This window comes from Pelodiscus sinensis, chromosome 2 (genome assembly GCF_052426305.1).
Source record: "Pelodiscus sinensis isolate ZL-2025 chromosome 2, ASM5242630v1, whole genome shotgun sequence".
NCBI lineage: Eukaryota > Metazoa > Chordata > Testudines > Trionychidae > Pelodiscus > Pelodiscus sinensis.
In genome coordinates, this window is record NC_143053.1 from 35,810,154 (window position 1) to 35,826,364 (window position 16,211).

Sequence of the window (16,211 nt, forward strand, 5' to 3'; positions counted from 1 at the left end):
AAGTAAATTGATGTTTAAGTCACAGGAAGCCTTTGGAATCTCACATATGGTTAGGCTTCCTCAAATATATCGATAAAAATGGAAGGATTTTTCTTTTTCGGGGGTGGGGGGCAGTTAACCTGTAAAATGAGATTTTTTTCCTGAGTTCTCTTGATGTGTGTTGGCACGTTATTCACATAAGAAGCAAATGTTTTATAGACAATGAGCACTATGTGGACAACCTTTAAAAACCATGTTTAAATGCAGTGATTATGTTACACTTAAATAAAGGTATGTTAGAAATCTTGATGTAGATTCAATTTTTAACTTAAGATGTTGAAGGCTCCAAATCTAACAGCTCTCTGTTCTATGTACTCAAATGTACATTAAAAATGTGCCTCAGGTTGTAGTTTTGAGTACAATCTCTGTACCCTCTTCTTGTTTTGAGGGCAAGGAAGGGAAAGAGGATGCTTTACATTCTAATCTCTGGTAGTGACCTACTTACAGGTTCATATCTAGCCAAAAATCTTAAAGTGAATCATTAATAAGATTTAAGCCTCAACAGGGACTAATGTCAAGATCATCTCATATTTTCATGTCGTCCAAACCTTGACCTAAGCTCCCTCTGCACTTGAATACAGTCTCTTTGCCCACACAAAGTTTAAGCTGGAAGAACAAACCTTTTAGCCATATGGCGTATACCAGAATTAGAAGCTAAAGGCTTGAATCACAAGTGTTACACAAAAGTACAGCAAAAACAATCTTGGCCTCCCAGATTGGGGAAAGAGTTGTTCAGAAAGGTCAGAGATAAAAGAAAAAGGGAGGAAATATCTGCTTAGATCCTTAATGAGGGGTACAAAAATAAAACCCACAGGGAACTGTCCTAGTTAAGTAGTGGTCTCACCACTGCAGATAGACCATTATTAGATTCGATACCAGGTCCACAGATGCATTAAGCTTGTGCTTGAACCAACTGGAAAGAAGGTGGAAAGGAGAGGAAGGATGTTTTTTATCTACTTTGTACTCTGAAAATCCTGGAGCTTAAACTTCAACTAGCATAATACAGAGCACTTGAAGAGGCGCTTGAAATTATATTAGCTGGCGACACCTCCTAAGAAGCCCACCACCAGCTAAAAATGAACCGGAGAATTATGCCCTCTGGGTCACTCCCAAGGACAGTGACAGATAGCAGGTGGTAAGGATAAAAGATCTGGCCTCCTATTTAGGAATCATTTGAGTGACAAGCACATTTTACTCCCTTTTCTTCTCCTCTTTTTCCTCTGGTAGATTTTTCTACTTTCAGAAATTGTTTTCGACTTATAAGTTCTTATTGTTTCTGACACCAGGATGTGCCTTCTCTTATTTAATGCACTGGTACCAATAGGAAGAAGTGAATCCAAAGTCAAGAGAAACTGGTTTTCAGATTTCCTTCTTCTTGCAGTAGTATCCACCAGCTTCTACTATTTTTTTAAGTCCAGGAGCAATTCTGAAACCTTGTGCATATGCAGAAGCTATGTCCCTTCCACAGCTTCCCCTCCACCATGCAGAATAAATAGATTCTACTGACGAGGCACTGCAATTACTCATTTTGCCCACCATGGGCTGCTGTGGCACCACAAGAGAGGGAAGTCACCCAGCAGAGAAGCTGCATTTCTCACAATGGGGCTAGGTAACCAGGCACATGATGGAGAGAGTGAAGTAAGCAGGGCTGCTGGGGGGAGAGATCACAGACTAGGGCACAGGCTCAGGAGCTAGTATGGTGACAGTGCTGAGCCAGGAGGTTAATTGGTGGGGCTGGCAGGAACACATGGGGCAGGGGTGGATGTCACTGACTGAATGGGAGAGGCTAGGAGCCAAATAACGTCTACATGGGGGAAACTCCCCAACTCCCTAATAATCCCTCCCTACCCCTCAAAAATTCTGCTCCATACTTCTTCTATTCACACCTCCAGATTCACTCCCAGACCCCATCCCAGTAATTACTCCCCATTTCCTCAGCTCCTCTATTACCCCAACTGCCCCAAGCCTTTGCTCTGATTCTGAGGAACGTGATAAATACATTTATGTATTGTAAAGTGAATGAATTACTCAATGTTCTTTACTAATATACCTGGCAAGGAATCAGTTTGTCAAAAAAAAATCCTGAATCTTTGTCTGTATTGTTAGAAATGTCTGCTGACAGATATTTCAAATCAGATTACTAAAATAAAAAAAGAATATCACACCAGCTTCAGTTATTTTGACAAAAATGTCAAATTTTAAATTATTGTGTGCAGATTTCGGGGAGGGTGAAGAATGCTAACAGAAGTAATTTTTCTATGAAATACTTTGGCAAAGAAGCAGCACCATCTGCACTAAAGGAGGAAGTGCTGTGTCTGGATAGGCTCTGTCTGAAAGAATCTGATTTTAATCAAGCCCATTACATGGCATCTCAGGTGAAAAAAGGAGTAGCAGACAATTCAGAAGTGAACCACAGAAAACCTTAACACCAGACAGCTCATATTACAAATCGCAATTGATCAAATATAGTTACAACTTCTCCTCCATTTAACTACTGTGTCATGGTTTCCAGAAGCAGCTGCCAGATCTAGAAGAACGGAGGGAATGGAATTATAGCATCTTCAAGTCTTACAGAGTAGAATCCAGAACTCAGGATATGTGAAAGAGAAAAGCTGAATTTCAGGTATTTTTCTCTAAATGAATTTATCTCTGGAGTTCAATTTTACATAAACTCCTACTAATCTGTGATTTCCTTCATTAAAGTTCTACTGTTTAAATCCCCAAGAACTAATTAGAAATATTAAGATCACTAAGTTTTTGTAGAAGAAGAAACCTGAATTAGATAAAGAAAATATGAACTGTGACTGAGTATTGTACGTACCTTTAAGTCAGGGATATTGAACTTTGAATTGGTGGAGAGATTATTATTTTTTGTAGTTGCAGTATGTAGTTTTTCCCATGTCTGTTGACATGTTTTCTCCCCAGGAGCAGAAATAAGCCAGAACTCTGTCATTTTTGTCACTTTATCTTGACACTTGATATTTCTGAAGATAGATGCGAGACACTGGGGGGAAAAAGAATCTATGCTTAGCCACAGATTACTGTCCCTTGAAGTAGTAACCTTAAAACAATCTCCTATGTTCTCAGAGTACAGTTCAACACACTGCAAAGAAATTGCTACAAAAAAGGTAACGTTATGTTTATTTTAACTCTTCAACTACTTGCAAACTTACCCTAGAAATTGCAACGTAAAATGGATTATTTCAAATACACTGAATCCCCAATATGACGTAGTTTACAAGTTAACTGAAGGTACACAACTGACAATAATTCAGCTCAAACTCCCAAAGCCATGCATCAATATAAATAAGGATTTTTTTTAAAAAGCCTGAACAGCAAGTAATAATACATCTGAATATATAAGGAGAGCAAATGTGCTCAGTAAGGTGATTTTTGCCTGACCACTTCTCCCGCCTCCCCCCGCCGAAAACACACTTGAAGAGCTATTGCTTGACAATGAAGTAATTTTAAACCGTTCACTGCTCTGAACTTAAGCAGATTTTCCAAGTGGCTAACTTAAGTAGGGAATTTCTTACTACATCTCTGATCTCATTTATCATTGTACTTTACAAAACTGCACACATAATAGACTGTTGTTCATTACAACAATTCAAGAACTGAAAGAAAATTACAGTGAGAAGACAAGTAAACGTTTCAAAAAAGATCAAAGAGGAAGTACTTAGGCACTGTTCTAGACATAAAAAACAGACCAACCCTACTGAGTTTTACTGGACTTTAATTGGCACATCACTAAGTGTACTTTGTTTATTTGATAATTATGGTTTGGTTCTGTTAATTCCTATTTTTTCCCTATAGAATATTTTGGAAAAGTAGTGAAGTTTAATGAGCCCTTATTAACCACTTGTAATCTTTGCTGAGAAAGGGGCCATATCTATAACAATCAGTGTGTGGGTTAGCAAAGCTTTACTGTACATAAAAACCCACATATTTCCCCTTGATTATATGACTTCCAAATTAATGCAAGTCCCTTCCAATTAGGAGATAAACAGGATGAGACATATATTACTAAACTCTGCTGTCTGCCCACACAGATTTTATTAAATTACAACTGCCAATTTATTTTCTTCCTTTATAAACTCCTGAAATATGCCCTTTTACCATCATGATCCTGCTTATAAAGGAACTTCAGTTTGTTGTAGAGATCCACCTTATAAAGGAAGCTATTTAATGCAGTAGCAGAATGTGGCACATAATTGCAATGATTTTTTGTCCATGAGTGTATAATGCAGGGAAAAGGGGGGTAATTTTGTATTACATAAAGCCTAAGAATCTACATGAAAATATGCTAGCTATATTTAGTGTTGCCAACTTGCTAACTGCCCAAAACCAAACACACTTGCCCCATCCCCTGCCCCTTCTCTGAGACCGCTCACTCCATCCCCACTTCCTCTCTCACACTCATTTTCACCAATCTGGGGCAGTGGCTTGGGGAATGGAAGGGAGTATGGGCTCTGGAGTGGGGCCAGGGATGAAAAGTTTGGGGTCCAGGAGTGGGCTCTGAGCTGGGGCCAAGAGGTTCAGAGTGTGAGGAGGCGGCTCTGAGTGGTTTTGTGAAATGAAGGGATCAGGGTGTTGGGGTGTGGGAGAAGGCAGCAGGCTCTGGGGTGAGCCAGGATAGAGGGGTTTGGGCTAGAGATGTTAAATTGCGGATAATCAGCTAATTGAGTAGCTGATGGACTTTCCAATGACTACTTGATTAGTTGATGGATGGGTGCTTGCTATCCCTGCGGGAAGCTTTAAGAGCTGCTCAATGGGAAACTGGCCAATGGAGCTGTCTGTTTCAATAACAGGCAGCCACAAAGCATAAGGGGCTCATAGTTATTCACAAAGTACAGCTGTAGCCTGTGCGGGGGGACGGGACGGGCAGGGAGGCTAATTCAAGAACTGGCTGCTGGCTGGCAAGTCTCCTGGCCACAGGCTTCCTCTGGCACCCCAGTCCCTCCTTTCCCCAACCATCTGCCCCTCATTCCTGCTCCCTTACTCCACATACCCACATCCTTTGTCCCCTTCCTGCACCCAGATCCGGCACCCCAATCCCCTGCCCCAGAACACTGTCCCCTTCCTGCACCCAGATCCGGCACCCCAATCCCTTGCCCCAGAACATAGTCCCCTCCTGCTCTAGGTCACAATCCAACCCCCGGTACCCCAGTGCCACAGGTCACAATTGCTTCCCTCCCTTACCCCAAGCTCCCTTCTGCACCCAATCTCCTCTATTAATATCATGGAAGAGTGCAGCCCTTGACCACTTTCAAAATTCTTGGAGTGCGCCCCCTCAAAAATTATTGCCCACACCTGCCTTAATATATGACAAAAATCCAGTGGCCCCTTTTCTGATGCAACATTAGATTCCTCCTCCACTGTCCTCACTCTGCTTTGTAAGTGTGTTTATAGAAACAAATTGTTTGATGCATTGGGGGTTCTTTATTCCAACCACCTTTTACATCATTTGTGTTTTTTATCTGAAAACAGTGTTAGGGTGGCTTCAATTTACTGTATAGCACTCAAACCATTTACAGCCAACATTTGCTCGCAATATCTCCTGATTGGAAACTCCCATTCAGCTTTTGGTCTGCCACTGCACAGGACAAAACACCATTGTTCTCCCGCCTCTTAACCATATCCCCCAGGAAAAGACTTCAGTTTAAAGACACACATTCCCAGACATCTGAAATGCTAAAGTCACTTGTGTTATTTTCATTTGCTACACTTGAAGTTTTAGTACTTTCAAATTCTAGTCAAACACCATTTTTAAAACAGACTTTGCAGGAAACTGAAGAAACTAAACAAGAAGGCATCACTGCAGAACAAGGAAGTAGCTCTTGAGAAAACAGTGCAAGCAAATATCCCAGCAAAACCAAATCTGACTCATTCACAACAAGTGGAACATTATATGTTTCCACTGAAAGCTGAAAGTCTCCTCGTGCATGTGTTATAAAATATTTCCAAAAGATGTCTCAGATATGATTAGTGAAATGAACAGTTACATCTTCATAGTGACATGGTCTCAAATTCTTTGTTGTGAAAGAACACAACATTCACCAATCAAACTATTTTAAATGTTTACCACTTTTTTCTGAAAAAAACTGAATTTAGACTGGCTTCAAAATTTCAAGTCTTAAGGATTTTTACAAATAGCTTTCAAAGGCAGTCTGTGCTATTTTAACACTAACATTTAGTCTATGGCAATTAAACTATAAACTACTGAAGAGAGGGACTTATAATAGATTTCTAATTCAGCTGGTAAAATAAAAAATAAAGAAGGTTACACTGTTGTATTCAATTCCTCATTCTGATAACCAAGATTGGTTTTGATTTAAAATAAAACACTATAGTGGCACATCTGCAGCTGTGTCACTGTTATGCTTCACTATAGTTTTTTAATACATCAATGAAAGGCGTTCTTCCATCACTGTCATAAAGCTACCTCCTTCAGAGGAAGTAGATAGAAAGCTAATGGAAGAATTCAATCAACCTAACACTAGTCTACACCAGGTCTTAGGTTGGCTTACCTACATATCTCAAAGTTGCGAATTTTCCACATTCCAAGAGACATAATTGAATCAATCTAGCTTTCTAGTGCAGACTAGCCGTAACAATACTTTCATACTAGCACGAGAAAAGGGATGTGGCCATATCAGTTGCTCAAATTGGGATCCTAAAATAATTATTTTATTTTTTTGCAGATGGTAGTAAGTTGCATTTTAAATGTCACAACTCCAGTCTTGAAAAATTAAATTGCCATCTTGCTCTATGGTAAGAAGGAAGCTTTTCCAGGCAAGGCCCATCAATATCTGCCTTTTTTTGAAAAATAGTTTTTGATATAAAAGATATTCTTCCAATCAAAAAATGTAAACCAGTACAGTGCTGTGATCTGAAATTTGCACAGAGCTCCAGTGCCTCTGCTACTGCTCAAAGCAGACCCGAGTTGAAGTAATGTGAAAAGTGATAATTAAGAAAATTGTGAGCAACAATGAAAGTGAAAAAAATCGGATCAGTTTCATTCTACTTTTACTGCTTGAGAAATCATGGAGCCATTCACTGGAAAGAAGACTGAGGATTTGTCTTCATGCACAGAAGTGCAGGTGCTCTTTAATTGAAGACACTATTACACCAATGGGAGAGCACAGTAGCAGAGAAATACTCCATTACCATCCTCAAAGAAGACTAAAAGTGGAGGGAATGGGAAAGCAGTGGAGAGCCATGCACATCTTCATTAGCAGCCAAGTGTTTTTATATTAGTCAGGGATCATAAATCAAGTGTTCCTTTTCTTTTTCAGTAGCCAGAATGAAAACAGCACATCTTCAAATTTAGCCAGAGGTTTATAAGAAACGGAAGCCCTCAAACAGGGTAGGAATTCCAGCACCCTTCTATTTTTCATCAGTTTCAGGATGACATTGGCTTCCTTCCTGGTTATTACCTCACACAGTTCTATCAGCCTTTGACTAGTAACAAAAAACAGGACTGTGTAACACTTTAAAGACTAACAAGATGGTTTAATAGGTGATGAGCTTTCGTGGGCCAGACCCACTTCCTCAGATCAAATAGTGGAAAAAAAATTGTCACAACCATATATACCAAAGGATACAATTAAAAAAATGAACACATATGAAAAGGACAAATCAAATTTCAGAACAGAAGGGGGATGGAGGAAGGGGAAGGGGGGGGGGAGGTAAATTAACATAGCTATTATTTAGGATCTGGCAAGATTTCCAAATAAATTAGAAGAGAAATGCACAATAGGAAAAAAAATTGGTGAGAGATGCGATGGAGACAGCAAATACAGAGAAAAAGGCAGAGAGAACAGTGTAGATAACGCATGATATGAAGGTAGTGAGAGAAAGGAAAAAAAGCAAACAGATTCTAGACAGCCCAGGAAAATAGACACAATAATCTATTATAAGAACATACATAAGAACATAAGAACGGCCGTAGTGGGTCAGACCAAAGGTCCATCTAGCCCAGTAGCCTGTCTGCCAACAGTGGCCAGAACCAAGTGTCCCAGAGAGGGTGGACTGAAGACAATGATCAAGCGATTTGTCTCCTGCCATCCTTCTCCAGCCTCTGACAAACAGAGGCCAGGGACACCAATTCTATCCCCTGGCTAATAGCCTTTTATGGACCTAACCTCCATGAAATTATCTAGCTTCTCTTTAAACTCTGGTCCTAGCCTTCACAGCCTCCTCTGGCAAAGAGTTCCACAGGTTGACTACATGCTGTGTGAAGAACTTTCTTTTATTAGTTTTAAACCGGCTACCCATTAATTTCATTTGGTGTCCTCTAGTTCTTAGTTCCCATAATAGAATAAATAACTTTTCTTTATCCGCCCTCTACACACCACTCATGATTTTATATACCTCTATTATATCCCCCCTCAGTCTCCTCTTTTCTAAACTGAAAAGTCCCAGTCGCTTTAACCACTCTTCATATGGGACCCGTTCCAAACCCCTAATCATTTTAGTTGCCCTTTTCTGAACCCTTTTCAAGGCCAAAATATCTTTGAGGTGAGGAGACCACATCTGTACACAGTATTCAAGCTGTGGGCGTACCATAGTTTTATACAGGGGCAGTAAGATATTCCGTGTCTTATTTTCTACCCCTTTCTTAATAATTCCTAGCATCCTATTTGCCTTTTTGACCGCCGCTGCACACTGTGTGGAAGTTTTCAGAGAACTGTCCACGATAACTCCAAGATCTCTTTCCTGATTTGTCATAGCCAAATTAGCCCCCATCATACTGTACCTATAGTTGGGGTTATTTTTCCCCGATGTGCATTACTTTACACTTATCCACATTAAACTTCATTTGCCATTTTGTTGCCCAATCACTCAGTTTGGTGAGATCTTCTTGGAGTCCCTCACAGACTGCTTCTGTCTTGATTATCCTAAACAGTTATCTATCATCTGAAAACTTTACCACCTCACTGCTTACCCCTTTCTCCAGATCATTTATGAATAAGTTGAAAAGGATTGGTCCCAGGACTGACCCTTGGGGGACACCACTAGTTACCCCTCTCCATTCTGAAAATTTACCATTTATTCCTACCCTTTGTCCCCTGTCTTTTAACCAGTTCTCAATCCAAGAAAGGACCTTCCCTCTTATCCCATGGCCATGTAATTTACACAAGAGTCTTTGGTGAGGGACCCTGTCAAAGGCTTTCTGAAAATCTAAGTATACTATATCTACTGGATCCCCCTTGTCCGCATGTTTGTTAACCCCTTCAAAGAACTCTAATAGATTAGTAAGACATGATTTACCTCTACAGAAACCATGTTGACTTTTGTCCAACAAATTATGTTCTTCTATATACCTCACAATTTTATTCTTTACTGTTGTTTCGACTAATTTGCTCAGTACTGAAGTTAGGCTTACCAGTCTGTAATTGCCAGGATCGCCTCTACAGCCCTTTTTAAATATTGGTGTCATGTTGGCTACCTTCTAGTCATTAGGCATGGAAGCCGATTTAAAGGATAGGTTACAAACCACAGATAATAGTTCAGCAATTTCCAATTTGAGTTCTTTTAGAACCCTTGGATGAATGCCATCTGGTCCCAGAGATTTGTTAACATTAAGTTTTTCTATTTGTTCCAAAACCTCTTCTAATGACGCTTCAATCCGGGACAGTTCCTCAGATTCATCACCCACAAAGGACGGAGCAGATTTGGGAATCTCCCCAATGTCTTCAGCTGTGAAGACTGAAGCAAAGAAATCATTTAGTTTCTCCACAATAGCTTTATCGTCCTTGATTGCTCCTTTTATCTCTCGATCATCTAGGGGACCCACAGGTTTTTTAGCAGGCTTCCTGCTTCTAATGTACTTAAAAAACATTTTGTTATTTCTTTTTGAGTTTTTGGCTAGCTGTTCCTCAAAAATCTTTTTTTGCTTTTCTTATTACATTTTTACACTTGATTTGACAGTGTTTACGTTCCTTTCTATTTATCTTTAGGATTGGACTTCCACTTCTTAAAAGATACCTTTTTGTCCCTCACTGCTTCTTTTACATGTGGTTAAGCCACGGTGACTCCTTTTTAGGTCTCTTGCTATGTTTTTTAATTTGGGGTATACATTTAAGTTGGGCCTCTATTATGGTGTCTTTAAAAAGTTTCCATGCAGCTTGCAGGGATTTGGCTATAAGAAGGAAAATAAGGCAGAACAAAAGAAGGAGATATTAAGCGAGTTATTTCTTCCTCATACATCAATACAGTTGCAATTAAACAGTAAGTCACTGTTTTGTTCCTTTAAATTGCATGTGAGTGCTGTCACACACACTTCTTTCCCCACTGTACACTGTTAGATTTTGGTTTTAGGCTAGTAAACATTGGGTACATTTTAAAGTCTGCTGATAGATGAGACATTGTGATAAGTGAGACTAATATCTATCAGCTTTGAAGGCAAGTGACCTCAAATATGTAGATAGATGGTTTTGCAGGCAATCACTTTTAAATACTGGAAAACCGTTATATAAACAAACACAACTTTAATCTGTTTAAACAAAACCAGAATCATCAGGCCCTTACACTAATGCTGGTAGCAGTTATACCAAAGATTATCCTGATTTCAAATGCTGGCACACAGTATTTCAGAGATACTAGTAAATTTTGCTGCTAATACAATACAATGGAGAGTGGAGAGAAAAAAGTGTAAGCAGTCACACAGAAAAAAGAAAACTGGAGTATACAAAGCAAAGTTTCTTGTAGACTTTTCACTCCAATTTCTTACTCTATTTTAAATTCTATAGTGAATAACTGACAACTTATTTAACTGTCAAATTAACTGGCCAATTCTATCAAAAAAGACTGAAAAACTCCTATCCACTTAATTACACTGTAAGGGCATGTCCACACTAGGAAATAACTAAATTCGAAAAGATAACTCCCAAAAAAACTATTTCAAAATAAGCTTAATCCCCGAGGAAAGCAGGAATACATATTTCAAAATAACCACCCGTTATTTTGAAATAATGGGCTTGGTAGTGTGGATGCTCCGCTTATTACTTTAAAATAAGAGGGGTTATTTCGAAATAACTCCCTAGTGTATACCAGAGCTAACATGTAATCTCATGTAAAACTATGAAGCTTAATAGCTGAATTTACAAGTCCGAGAAAAAATAAGGTCTTTTACAGAAAGACCAAATTCATTATATCCAGTTTAGAGTCACAAAATGTATGTTAAAATCTTGCTTCAGAAATACTTCTCAGTCAGAGGCTGTCATGGTCATGCGGGATGGCCAGTAGCCTGGGGACTAAGGGTTAACTATGTCCGTATATCTAGCCAGGTAGCATTCAGCCAATAGAAATGCAGATAGGAATTTCAAACAGGGACAAAGGAATGTTTGGTTTTTCCCTACTTTGTCCCTGGGCAGTTGACTCTCCAGATACTGAGGGGGACAGAGAATATGTCCCTCTCCAAGAAAAGACTCTTCACCATCTGTAAGTAGTACAAAGTCTAGATAAATCCGTTAGGTGTTATTGCTTTATGGTTTGGGAATGGGAATCTGATGTCTGTGCATTTAGAAATGGGTTTTCCTCCCTTTTTTAACTAAGTTTTGGCCCATGGGAGTCCCCCATGAGTATATTAATTGGTGACTTTTCCATCTAGTCATTATGCTTGAAACAGGAGTATAGTTTTCATAACAACAGGTTTTTTGTTTTTTTTTTATTAACCTGGTATTGGTTCAGTTCTCCATCCTGGAAAATCTGTCTGTGGATATCTGCATGCCTCTGACTAGAGGGCAGCTACCACAGACTGCAGTTTATATTTTCTCTCTCTTTTTCAAGTTCTTTGGAGAAAACAGCTTGCGGTGGCCTGGGGTTGGTTTCAAGTGTCCACCCCTGTTTGTGGGTTCAAAAGCACTTGATGGTGGCAGTGGATTTTTTTGACCCCAAAAATCTAGGTTTTTAGGATTGTGGGGGGAAGTTTTATACCAAAGACTGGAGAGAGAAGGTTTTGGGGTACTTTTGTGGGCCCCCCTTCTGCATTTATCATGTCAGAGTGGGGAATCAGCCTTGACAGAAGCCATGTTAGTGAGAGGTGTTTTTTTTTTTTTTTTTTTTTGCTTCTCATTTCTGTGCAGCCCCCAACTGATTTTTCTGAGAGTCAGTGGTCTCTGACTCAAAAAATGCTCCTCACTCAATTCAACACTTCAGTACTACTGATAACGTCTATTCTTGTTTATAATAAAAAGACTCTAGAATTTTACAGGAATACTATTACAACTTAATTCGCATATTAGTGTCATTGACTAAACAGCATTATTATACTGAATTTTCCTTGATACTCCTTTATAAACATGCCTGATACTACTAAATTACAAAAGCTGTCACAGAAATATCCAGATGTTTCTTTATTTTCAAAATATATATTAATACAATTTTAGGTGTGTGTATTATAGAGAAATTCTAATAGAACTAACAATTTTGGCATCACAATAATTAGATTTTGAAATATGATTAAACTACACTAGGCACAAGGGATGGAATGTAATGTACAAGACCTCTTTGAAACCGAAAGTCAAGTCTCAAAGAATTTTTGAACAGGTGAAATTTATCAATGTTTTGGAACATGCCTGTTGCCACATCTATATAGTCCTTTCTTCATTACTATGCATATTTTCTTAAAACCATATATGCAGTATGAAGTAAAGAATGGACAGTAGTGAAGATGCTGTATAGAAGAAGTATAACTGTTGTCATGGGATAAAAGGGATAGTCTTCTTATGGACTGATAACTGGCTAAACGACAGGAAACAAAGGATAGGAATAAATAGTAAATTTTCAGAATGGAGAGGGGTAACTAGTGGTGTTCCCCAAGGGTCATTCCTAGGACTAATCCTATTCAACTTATTCATAAATGATCTAGAGAAAGGGGTAAACAGTGAGGTGGCAAAGTTTGCAGACAATACTAAACTGCACAAGACAGTTAAGACCAAAGCAGACTGAAGAACTTCAAAAAGATCTCACAAAATAAAGTGACTGGGCAACAACATGACAAATGAAATTTAATGTGGATAAATATAAAGTAGTGCACATTGGAAAAAGTAACCCCAACTATACATACAATACGATGGGGGCTAATTTAGCTACAACAAATCAGGAAAGAGATCTTGGAGTCATCGTGGATAGTTCTCTGAAGATGTCAACGCAGTGTGTAGCAGCAGTCAAAAAAGCAAATAGGATGTTAGGAATAATTAAAAAAGGGATAGAGAATAAGACAGAGAATATCTTATTGCCCTTATATAAATCCATGGTTCGCCACATCTTGAATACTGTGTACAGATGTGGTCTCCTCATCTCAAAAAAGATATACTGGCATTAGAAAAGGTTCAGAGAAGGGCAACTAAAATGATTAGGGGTTTGGAACGGATGCCATATGAAGAGAGATTAAAAAGACTAGGACTTTTCATCTTGGAAAAGAGGAGACTAAGGCAGGGATATGATAGATGTATATGAAATCATGAGTGGTGTGGAGAAAGCAAATAAGGAAAAGCTACTTACTTGTTCCTGTAATATAAGAACTAGGGGCCACCAAATGAAATTAATGTGCAGGTGAATGTAAAACGCTCTGACTCAATCTAGGAAAATTCCGTATAAAATACATGCCATTTAAGGTACTATTTTGGTTAGGGATATCAACATATAGTCAACTATCCAGTTAACTGATAAGTTAACTGATAAGTTTAAAACAAATAAAAGGAAGTTCTTCACACATCGTACAGTCAACCTGTGGAACTCTTTGCCTGAGGAGGTTGTGAAGGCTAGGACTATAATAGAGTTTAAAAGAGAACTAATTATATTCATGGAGGTTAAATCCATCAATGGTTATTAATCAGGATGGGTAAGGAATGGTGTCCTGAGCCTCTGTTTGTCAGAGGCTGGAGATGGATGGCAGGAGAGAGATCGCTTGATCATTATTTGTTTGGTTCAGTCCCTCTAGGGCACCTGGCATTGACCACTGTCGGCAGACAGGGTACTGGGCTGGATGGACCTTTGGTCTGACCCAGTATGGCCATTCTTATGTTCAAAGCAAAGGCGCAATAGGATAGCAAGCACTTCACCCACCTACCCACCTCTTATTGACTAACCCAGTAGTCGATGGAAATTTTATTGAATACTCAATTAGTTGATTGAAATTTAACATCCCTAGCATGTAGTTGACAAGATTAACGGATAAGCCTAGACTTATTGGTTAACTGTATAGTTGACTATATGTTGATATCCCTAACCAAAATAGTACCTTAAATGGCATGTATTTTATACGGCATTTTCCTAGATTGAGTCAGAGTGTTTTACATTCAGCTTCCATCTTTACTAAGATTATTGCAAGTTTACATATATACAAATAGATTAGATGAGGACCAAAGATGGGATAGGTACCTTACTCGTTTCAAAAGAAAAAAACAGTAACAGAAAAGGTAGAAATGGTGGAAGTGCTTCATGACTTCGTTTCAGTTTTCCACCAAGACTTTGCAGATGTCAATACTAATTTTGTATCCGCACAGGGCTCTACATATAGTAACTCCATCTAGGTTGTATTTCCATAGTTCACTGACATTCATTTTGTAGTGCTGTTGTGGAATCTCTCTCATTGGAGATTTTTAAGAGCAGGTTAGACAAACATCTACCATACAAGTGACAGACCTTGATGATCTCTTGAGGTTCCTTCCTATTCTATATGCCTTCATTATTGTTTCCAGAAATCAATTCTGGGTATGTACTGCTTTGCTACTACTGTCTATACATTTAAAAAAGGGAAGTCTGCCATGGCAAGAAAGTGATGTTTGTACTGGAAAGAATTTGAGGAAATGTAAACTTTGTACAAACAAGCTGGGGAAAAACACATTTACTTAAACAACATCATAAGACCATATTACAAGTAGACTACAGTGCTCCATTTGACTCAGTGCCCATAAGTGGAGAATCTTAATCATTTCCAGATTTGCACAAAAGCTTCACTTAAATTTACACAAGACAAAAAACACAGCAAAGGTTTCATTTTCAACCCCTTGATATTTCAGATCAGATGAAGTTCATGGCCATGAACCAGTTGCTAGAAACAACAAGTTCTCAGCATATAACCCTGCACACACACAGCTTCTGCATTTACAACTGATGGACTCAGGCAGGATAGAACAGGGCCTGTAATGATCCCCAATAACTGAAACTTTTGGAGACCTCAAGAGCCTAAGAATGTCTGTTATTATCTGACTAAACAACAGTTTAAAATCAAGAGGTATTTAGTGTTTCATTGGACAATAAAATACTCTAGGACCAAAAATCACTAAGTTTAGAGTATGATTTTCCATGAGCCTGAGTGGAGCACAGGTTTACTGACAAGAAGGCCTCTTTATGCAGCTCAGGGGAAGGGTGTTGTTTTTTGCACTTTAGGGACTACGGCAAAGGTCTTTTTTAAGCATTGGGTAAACTGAGGGTCAGCCACCATGGTTTTTAAAAATACTCAGTAGAAAAAAATGACTATATTGACAGCACACATCCTACACCAAATTTAAGTTTCAGCCTTATCTCCTATTCGGCGGGGACGGAGGCGAGGGCTAGCTATCTGGGGGAGTCTTTTCCCTCCGCGTCCTTTCCCCTCGCAATCCACCGAGGAGTCGCAGCCAGGCCCGCCCGGGGACTCTCTCTTCTCCTCTCCTCTTCCCCAATCCAATGAGCGAGGGGCTGAAGCCAGGCCTCCTGAAGGGCTCCATGGTCGGTGGGGTGACCCGTTCCCAGCCCTGACACCGCAGCAGCCCCATTCACCCGGGCCAAGTCCCACCCCGCACCCGGCCGGGCCCTTCCACGCTGCGCCTCCGGGACGGCGCCTCCCTGCCCTCTCCACACTCACCGGTGGCCCCGGAGCTGCCGGGCCTGGCAGAGAGGGGGCGGGGCGGATCCCACTGGCGCGCCCGGTGGGTATTTACCCGTCACTGCTCCATCCTCCCGTGACAACAGCGCCCGCCACCCCTCGGAGCAGTTAGCGAGTCACGTGAGCTCCCAGTCAGCTGATCCCTGCGACAGCTTCACCGGGGGAACCGGGAACGGAAGGGGCGGGGTACGCACCGGAAAAGGTTGTTGATTGGTTGGCGGGAGGAAAGGGGCGAGGAGCAGCGCGGATTGTGAGAGCGGGGAGATGGAAGGGGGCGGGACGGATGGCTGAG

At 40.0% G+C, this 16,211-nt stretch overlaps 1 protein-coding gene across 3 annotated transcripts in view; it reads right to left on the reverse strand.

The window, feature by feature from the left end:
- The window catches only part of ATP6V1C1 (ATPase H+ transporting V1 subunit C1), a 106,245-nt gene that overhangs the window by 45,736 nt on the left and 44,298 nt on the right, over window positions 1–16,211 (reverse strand). Inside the window, exons 1-2 of one of the 3 annotated variants that reach the window (XM_075920258.2) lie at window positions 15,975–16,121; window positions 2,861–3,043 (exon numbers count right to left, since the gene is read on the reverse strand). In XM_075920258.2, the coding sequence (XP_075776373.1) occupies window positions 2,861–2,992 (132 nt within the window). In that variant the 5' untranslated portion in view covers window positions 2,993–3,043; window positions 15,975–16,121. Of the gene's footprint in view, window positions 1–2,860; window positions 3,044–15,898; window positions 16,122–16,211 lie in introns of those variants that run through there. The other 2 variants (XM_006122399.5, XM_075920259.2) reach the window with 2 other exon arrangements.